The 9180-nt window shown below is 46.9% G+C and overlaps 1 protein-coding gene across 1 annotated transcript; it reads right to left on the bottom strand.

The window, feature by feature from the left end:
• Nucleotides 1–6609: 6609 nt before the first annotated feature.
• On the bottom strand, nt 6610–8646 carry LOC121837282 (endothelin-converting enzyme 1-like). The gene has a single exon (XM_042292864.1). The coding sequence runs from the start codon at nt 8644–8646 to the stop codon at nt 6610–6612; it is 2037 nt and encodes a 678-aa protein (XP_042148798.1).
• Nucleotides 8647–9180: the final 534 nt, after the last annotated feature.

The following is a 9180-nucleotide window of genomic DNA, read 5'->3' as shown; positions in this document are numbered from 1 at the left end:
TTGGACTAGAAGACGGAATTACAGGCGGCCTTCGCTGCCGCTGAAGCTCAATCAATTTAACATTAATTTATTAAACAACGTGCGCGATGTGCTCGAAAAACGAAACCGAAAGATGAGTCGGGAGGGCGAAAGCTTTCTCCCGTCTGCCTGGAGAAGGAGGAAAACGTCTCGGTGAATAATGAGGACTTTAATTTTCCTTTCGTCGATCTGGGTTTGTTTATGTGTGTTTTGGTAAACAAAAAAAAAATAAAAACTTTACAAAAAAAAACCGCTCCTGTGCGGATCGAACCTTTGACCACTCGGTCAGGAGTGCGATGTTTTACCCCTGCGCCAACTGAACAAGGAGCAACTGAAGGAGGAGCAACTCGACCTTCTCCTTTCATCTAAACTTCCGTTCCTCCCTTCTCTGGGAAACTTGTGCGCAACAAGGAGGAACAGTCGCGGTTCTTTATTCTTTATTCAATGATTACCCCGCAGTGCCCGAGGGCGTTACAGCAGGGGGGGTTACAAGGATGAAAAGAACACGTCTTCATTGAAACAGCACACTTGCTCTTCAGACAGCCGATTCCACTGTGCAATTGTTCGTACAAAAAAGGAGTTTGCAAACATGCATGTCCTAGCGCGGTACTCTCTAATTTTAAGACTATGATCATTACGACTAGAAACATAATAGGGTTCTTTTAAGTAAGTCTCGCTATTTATTCCCGTTTTATTTTTAACTATTGAGTATAAAAATTTTAGTCGCAGTTTTTCCCGACGTACGGAAAGTGGTTCCCAGTTTAACATTTTTTTCATTTCTGTACAACTTTCTTTCCTCCCGTATCGTCCAAGAACAAACCTAGCCGCCCTGTTTTGTATTTTCTCCAGCTTATCTATCAACGTTTTTTGGGCTGGATCCCAGACAGCACATGCATACTCTAAAATGGGTCTAACACATGTTAAATAAGCAGTTGTCTTTAAGTTAGGTTGTGAGCATTTTAAGTTACGTTGGATAAAATTCATTGCCCTGCCAGCTTTTAAGACTACTTCCTCTATGTGGGCATTCCATGAACAGTCAGATGACAATATGACACCCAAGTATTTGTAAGTAAGTTCCTTGGTTATAGGGTTATTATTTATAAAATACTGAGATTCAATTTGTTTCCTTTTCTTTGTAAAACAAAGGTCAACACACTTTTTGTGATTTAAATTCATTTTCCACGTAGAGCACCAACTTTGAATACGATCAAGGTCTGCTTGCAACTGGGCGACATCATCTGAACTCTTAATCTTTCTATACACTACACAATCATCAGCAAAAAGTCGTATACAAGAGGAAATTCCAACAGAAATATCATTAATATAAATTAAAAACAAAAGTGGACCCAGGACAGAGCCCTGTGGAACTCCTGATGTTACATCAACGTAATCAGATTTCTTGCCATTCAGTACTACACATTGACGACGCTGGAACAAGTAATTTTCTATCCATCTAAACACAGCCGAGTCTAGATTTAACATTCTTAGTTTGTTGAGAAGAAGTGAGTGTGAGACCGTGTCAAACGCTTTTCTAAAATCCAAGAATATACAATCTATTTGTCCTCCCTCATCGACATCAGATGCAAGGTCATGATAAAATTCAACAAGTTGCGTAGTACATGAAAACCCCTTACGAAAACCATGTTGTTCATTAATCAGCAAGTTGTTTCTTATCATATGACCGATTACCTCTGAATATAAAATATGTTCGATGACTTTGCATGAGACGGAAGTTAATGAAATGGGCCTATAATTTACGACGTCTTTTTTTGGCCCCCCCTTATGGATAGGGACGACATGAGCTACCTTCCAGTCATCTGGCAAAAGTCCTGTGTCCAGTGACTTGGAAAAAATTAAATAAAGGTAAACCGAAATTGGGTAAGCACATCGCTTTAGTACACGCGGAGAAATGCCATCCGGTCCAGTTGCTTTTGTTTCATCTATGTTCCTTAACGCCTTCTCAATACCACTCATGCCAAGCTCAACTGGCTGCATTAATTCCACCGTACTAACAGTGGATGGATTAACATAGTTGTGTTTGGGCAAAAAGACAGACCGAAAGTAATTATTGAAGCACGTTGCTTTTTCTGTATCATCCGAAACTGTCTGTTGATTATATGTAATTTCACTTATTCCTACTGCATCCGATCCACATCCCTTTAAATACTTCCAGAAAAGCTTGGGGTTGGTTTTTAATCTGTCATTGAGTGTATTAAGATATTGTTCCTTAGCACCCTTTATGCTCCTTTTATATTCACGCGTAAGCTCAGCCAGTTTTTCAAGGTGATTACTACTTTTGGTCTTCTTATATCTATCAAATGCTCTCCTTCGCTTTTTAATTATCCTAAGAGTACTTGAAGTTACCCATGGTTTTCTTCGTTTTTTTAGCTTTCTAGAATCTATGCAGGGAACATATTTATCCGTTAATTGAAGCAACATTTTCTTGAAAACATCCCATAAATTATGGACATCATATTCCTCAGAAAGACACTCAAATACGGGAAGGCGGTCAAGAAGCTCTTCAGAAAACCCAGAGTAATTGCCCTTCTCAAAGAAAAAGACTTTCCTCGATTCGCATGAATTTACTCGTTTGATTTCAGTTTGGATATTTGCCACAACAGCGTGATGGTCACTGATACCAGGGATAATATTAACGGTGTTAATAAGATAGGGAGAGCTACAAAACAAGAGGTCTAAAATGTGATTATTCCTTGTTGGTTCACTCACATACTGCTGAAGCCCAAACGTATCCACAATGTTTTTCATTTCAAGATTATTTCGGCTACCAATCGTGCATACACAAGTGCCATCCCTCCACTCTAAGTCAGGCAAATTAAAGTCTCCCGCAAGGAGAATAATTTGGTTTGAGGCCTCAGAAACAATGTCGTATAGCGATCGGATTATACTAAGATCCGAATTCGGTGGTCGGTAATACGATCCAAGAACATAGGAAGAGCTACCAGGTAACGTGACTGTACACCAGATTGATTCAATAGCGTCATGACCAAGTTCGAGTGGGGATGATCTCAGCGATGAATGAACCAACAAGAAAACGCCCCCGCCGAGGCGTGACCTATCTTTTCGATAAGAAACAAACCCTTTCGGAAAGACTTCGCTATCACTTATGGAAGCGTCTAGCCATGATTCGGTTCCGAACACGATATCAGCCTTTACTGAGTCGATTAAGCCTGCCAATTCGTCAACTTTATTTACGATGCTTCTACAGTTTATTACAACAGCAACTAGGTCACGATGAACGCGCTTTTCTTTTTTTCCTTTTTTCGTGGGGCGTCAGTCTTTTTTGACAGGAACAACTTGATCTATTTCCGTATCCCATGTAAACACTTTATCATTTACGATGAGCTTATCAAAGTTTAGCTTTACACGGTTGCCACTATCCGCTTTTTTTGTTTTAGCATATTCCCAAAGTTTCTTTCGAATTTCACGGGTTTTCGGCGAGTAATCTTGGTCTACACTGTAGTTTGATCCCTTGAACTTTTTGGCGTTAGACAGAATATCCTGTTTTTCCTTGTAGGAGGCAAAATTAACGATGATTGGTCGTTTAAAGTTCTCATTATAGCGACCTACACGGTGCGCCCTTTGCACCGTTTTTAGGTCCACACCGAGCTTGTCTTTACAGATACTTTTAATGAGATTTTCAGATTCATTCCATGTTTCTTTGTTATTCGTGTCATCCACACCATAGAAAACAAGGTTTTGCCTACGACTTCTGTTTTCTAGATCAACATTCCTGTTTTCCAATTCGTTAATTTGTCTTGCCAAAAGCTCAATTAGCTTTGCTTGTTCTGTTACTAACTGATTAACGACCCCGATTTTCCCCTCCGTACCAACAAGCTTCTTATTTATTTCCTCGATCATGTTTTCATGCTTCTTGAACCTACTGTCGATAGCGTCCAGCTTACTCATAATGGAAGCCTGACCGCTCTGCAAACTTTTAAGAAGGTCAATTTCTACTGCGTCAAGGGGGCCAGGGTTAAGTTCTACATCCCCGGAAAGTAGCAACAAGAGAAACAGGTAAAGTACTCGATGTGCAAAGAGGCGAAAATATTTGCGAGATATACGCAGTCTCAATCGTCTGCCACAGAAGGTATCAGCACTTGACGTGGGAGGAGCCGGCAACGCAAACAGGGACTTTCGAACACAGATAGGACTGTAAGGACTAACCTGCGTGAACAACAGTAGTGTTAGCTGCATGTCGCCAAGCGTGCCGGCTCCAAATCCCACGCAGTCAAAGTGCCGTGCGCGTATATAGCCATCGACGAAGACACGTGGTGTCCCTTGCTCGAAGAAGATTGGCAAATCCAGTACGACGATCGACTTATCGAAGGAGCCGTCGCAGTCGGTGATGACTGGCAGATCCTCTTCAGCGATGCCCGGCGGCACGTGCAGTCCGGTGATAACCGTCGTAGAAGGTTCGGGTACGTACGGAAAAGCATCCCCTTTAGTGACCGCGCCGAGCGGAGCAGTTGCTCTGAGGGACGTAAGAACCTGCGTGAACAACAGTAGTGTTAGCTGCATGTCGCCAAGCGTGCCGGCTCCAAATCCCACGCAGTCAAAGTGCCGTGCGCGTATATAGCCATCGACGAAGACACGTGGTGTCCCTTGCTCGAAGAAGATTGGCAAATCCAGTACGACGATCGACTTATCGAAGGAGCCGTCGCAGTCGGTGATGACTGGCAGATCCTCTTCAGCGATGCCCGGCGGCACGTGCAGTCCGGTGATAACCGTCGTAGAAGGTTCGGGTACGTACGGAAAAGCATCCCCTTTAGTGACCGCGCCGAGCGGAGCAGTTGCTCTGAGGGACGTAAGAACCTGCGTGAACAACAGTAGTGTTAGCTGCATGTCGCCAAGCGTGCCGGCTCCAAATCCTTTCTCTACCTTTCTTGCTACCTTTCTCCTCCTTTTTTTCTTAGAGTGTGGCCGCCGAGGAAGGACCCCATAACGCAGCGCCCCCCACGGCGGCGCGGAAATAACTACACCTGGTTCGAGGCTACCTCCGAACAGGACATGTTCGCTCGCTCCCCGCGGGAAGAGCGGCGAGTAGCATCACCTTAGGGTGCCTAGATGTCTGTCTGTGTCAGGGTGAGGACATCCATTGTTGCCCTGAATGTGCCAGCGCGTGACGTTCTCGCGCACTCGGTGCGTGAATCGGGCGGTAAAATGGCGTCTATGCATTAGCCAAAGCTACGCGCTCGAGCTGAGCGACACCGGATTGCACGCACTTCAAAATGAATAAAAAAAACGATAGAGCGGAAAAATGGCTGAGATGTCACCACTCAAGCAAAAGCGCGCGTGTGTATGAAGGCACTCTACATCACCTAAATGTGTTTCTTTCACCTTGCCGCCCCCCCCCCCCCCCTCCTCGCTGCGCGGGACAAACGAGAACGGCTGCCTCGCTTCTTGAGCGCGGGGCTCTGATTGCCGACGCTAGCCGGCGACCTGCCCGGAGCTGCGGCCCCCCATGGAAGACGACTGCCCGACTGCCCGGCTTCTGGACCGCGGGGCTTGGATTGCCGCCGCAAGCCGGTGATTTTCCCGGAGCCCCTGGATGACAGTGCCCGTCAAAACCAACGCGGTCACTTGCCGGGAACCACAGCTTCCCATGGATGACGTTCGCGTGCCGCCAGACCATCGGGAAGCCGACCCATGACGGCGTTGGCGCGCCGCCCGCCGACAGTCTGGACATTAGGGAGTTTTCGTAGACCGCGTTTCCCTCTCCGCTAAGCCCACCGCAACGAAGCAGCCGCTATTGCGCCGGCGTGCCGATGGCCTTGACTGTAGAGTTCCGGCTAGCGTAGCTGGTTGCGAAGAGCGTTGCGGGACAGCGGAAACGATCTACGAAACCTCCCTAGTGACGTAAGGCTTGCCTCGTAAACATTGTTTTTTCTGTTGTTGTTTTTTTTGTTTTTTTTTTTAATAAAGAGTGAACCTAGATTGTTTGCCTTGTCCACCCGAGGAGGGGGCGTTAAAGAACCACCCACAAGCAGCGACAACTGAAAGTTCTCCCTGCTTTGTCCCCTTGAAAGAAATTGCGACGCACATTTTGGAAATGTGACATTCAAGATGGCGACCGCCGTGTAATGGTGCATAGGCTGTAGCAGATTGTATTTCTACATTGGTCGTGCAAATTTTTTCAGTACTCAACCCCAACGACATGCGAGAAACAAACAATTCGAAAGAAATAGCTACAAATGGAACTCCGCCATAATAACGTGCCCGATTGCAAGCACGACGTCCTAACTGGTGCCTCATTGGCGTAAGCACATGCAGCATGTGCGTGAAGGTAACTTTGCAGGAGCTTTTTGCAGGACAAAAGACATACCAGCGGCTCAATGACACATTTTCAATTGTGAGGGAAAGAATCATGGAGGCGTAGGGGACGAAGTAAAATGATTTTATGCCCTAGGGCGCATGAATGTACACACATGAAGGCACCCCCTGCCGCCTCGTCAAGGTGACGCCCAACACCGTGTGTAATGTAATAGACTAAGACCTCCAGATGTAAAATCGCCGGTACCCCCCCCCCCCCCCCCCCCCCCCGCCGCCGTGTCGGTGGCCAGAATCGCGTTGTCAGTGGAAATCGCAGCGCTTGGTCGGGTTGAGCCGGGCTCCCATGGGACACTTGAACGTCTCAGCGAAGTGTTTTTCGTTAGAGGCGGGCACGTCGCAGCGCAGGAACACTGGAGGATACTTCTTTTTTTGATCAACTGCTTCGCGATTAGTCGCGCAGAAGGCAAAACAACCGCTCGCAAAAAACAACTTATCCGGATTATATCCAAGAAGTCCGTGACCCTTGGCGATCTTGCTGAAAGCAGAGTACGCTTTCTCAACCCCTGCGGTATCCGCAAACGATTCGTCAATAGAACTGCGACCGATGCCCCTAATGTCCGAGGCATTCTGTACTTGTTTCATCACGCACTGCAGTTTTCTTTCGAATTCGGCACGAGATGCCTTGCTGTACCAGTCGACTTTGTCGCCCGACGTGGAGATGTCCCCATACAGCAAGTCGAACGAGTGCGTAAGCTCGTGACCTAGCACCTTTCCAATGGCACCGTAGTTTACGGCGGTCGGAAGGGAAGGATGGACAAAGGGTGCCAGCAAGATGGAGCCAGGAACGATAATCATGTTCCAGACGGGAGCATAATACGCGTTAATTGAGGTCACTTCAATGAGAAGGTCATCCCTACGGACGGTCACTGCGGGGTCATGTACCAGGAGTCTTTTCTGCTTTTCCGACATTATTTTTAGTGTTTCCATGAAGCTTCGAATGAAGGGCTCTTTGAAAGAAGGAACGTACTCGAGAGCCTGTTCAATGTCTTTGCGCTGCGTGAGGTGTTCTGGGAGGCTTACGACAGAGATGATGCTATCCACGCGGTTTTTGGCGCCTGCGATTGTTTTGTTGTCCATCCAGGTGAGCTGTTCGAAGGACTGCTTGGTCGCTTCTTTGACATCAGTCAGAATCTTGTTAGTTAATTTTTCCACGCCAATTGGGCTGATTGCATCAAAAAGGAGCCGTCCAATTGAAAATGGAAGTATACTGTTCACTAATTGCAGACATCCTTGACTTTTTTGAACATCCGATAATCCCAGGCAGTCTATCTGACCAAATGACAGCCCAGGAGAAAGAATCTGAATAATAACCCATCCTACATAGATCATAAGGTCAATAGAATTGTCGCCTCGACCGCGAAAAAGCTCTTTGATATAAGCTAACAGCCCTTCATTGAACACTAGGATGTCCTCACTTGAGTTGATCTGTCTGTCTTGGGGTAAGTGCTTGTTGACTGCGTTCGTCCAGTCGCTGGGGGTAAAAACTGGACTCGTCGCGTTTCCTACATCTTCGATAGTGGTGCGACGGGGAGTCCACTTGCCTTCTAGTTTAAAAGTAGTCGTCAGAGACCTGACTTCCGTGTTTACTGACACTATCCGCTCGGCTAAGACGTCGGGGCTGATGCCAGACCTCTGAGGTATGGACTCGAGGCAGTCTCGAATACGGTTGTGGTTTGTCAGTGCTGAACTGTTATGATCTACACCTGCACTCGCCGATAGCATGAATCCGTAGCGATTGTTTGTCTTGAAGTCAATTGTCATACCAAATTGAAATATTACGCCAAGTTGGAAGTCGAGCGACAGTCCCACTAGTGCTTCCAAAATGTCAACGTTCTTGGTTACCTTCAGTGACGGCCACTCGAGCGAGTAATTCTTGAAGACATCCAGGAGCACGTGGAGGTGCTCTTGGTGCTTTTCCTCGACCGCTCGACACTCGGAGAAGGCGACCACCGTCTTGTCGAACACGGAGGGAGAGGAGCGCTGAGGAGTCTTGATGAGCAGTTTGAAAAGCTCCACGAGGATTCTTAAGTTTAGATATTCAAAGTGAGACGCTGTTAGCGGGTGGTTAAGAGCCCAAAAGGCGCACGTGTGATCGTACAGACCTTCGCAGGCATCCACGTTGTGGTCCACGCTTTGGCGAAGTTCGCTCGTGAAGTCGAAGCAGTCGACTGGGTGGTCGCACCACGGGAATAATGCCTCGGACGCCAGGTTTGTCACTAGCTTAGCACCGAAGTAGGCAAGGCCGAAGAGAGTGACCACCACCGGGGACAAGGGCATGGCTTCGATTATTTTCGCAGTTCGCGTCTGGCTTGGAAGACCAGTATTTGGCTTCTGGAGAAAGAATGCTCGCGCATCAGCGGATCTCGCGCAAGGTTATCTCTTCTTTGTTTTCTTTATTAATGACTCTTTCCAAAATTCAGTCTGGAAAATTCGATAACCATCATCATCCGAATGTATTCCGCTATATTTTGTTTGATGTCAACATGATGACCACTTATAGGCCATTTTCTTTACAAACGCCACAAGGCGGTGCTTCTGTATTTTGACGTCCCACCGAACTTCCGGTTCATAAAATGAATGATCATGAAACGTCGAAAAATCATTTAACCACCGATTCTCGACGTGAACGCCAAAAGAACCAAGAAGTGCAAAATATGTTTTATTTTTAGAGCGCAGCTCTTAGGCGACCGTTTCCGGCCTGAGCGGCGTCGCCGTCGGCGTAACCAAGGTCACTCCAAGGTCACCCCAAGGTCACGTGACCCCCAAGGCCGCGTGACCCCTCCCCCAGGGTCACGTGACTTTCCCTACCCG

This window comes from Ixodes scapularis, unplaced genomic scaffold (genome assembly GCF_016920785.2).
Source record: "Ixodes scapularis isolate PalLabHiFi unplaced genomic scaffold, ASM1692078v2 PGA_scaffold3__209_contigs__length_174095766, whole genome shotgun sequence".
In the NCBI taxonomy this organism is placed as follows: domain Eukaryota; kingdom Metazoa; phylum Arthropoda; class Arachnida; order Ixodida; family Ixodidae; genus Ixodes; species Ixodes scapularis.
The sequence above is the reverse complement of the archived record's forward strand: the minus strand, read 5'-3'. Positions and strand labels throughout refer to the sequence as shown.

Bases quoted from the DNA above. Each gene is read 5' to 3' on its own strand.
- LOC121837282 (XM_042292864.1), bottom strand. From the start codon at position 8,646: ATGCCCTTGTCCCCGGTGGTGGTCACTCTCTTCGGCCTTGCCTACTTC.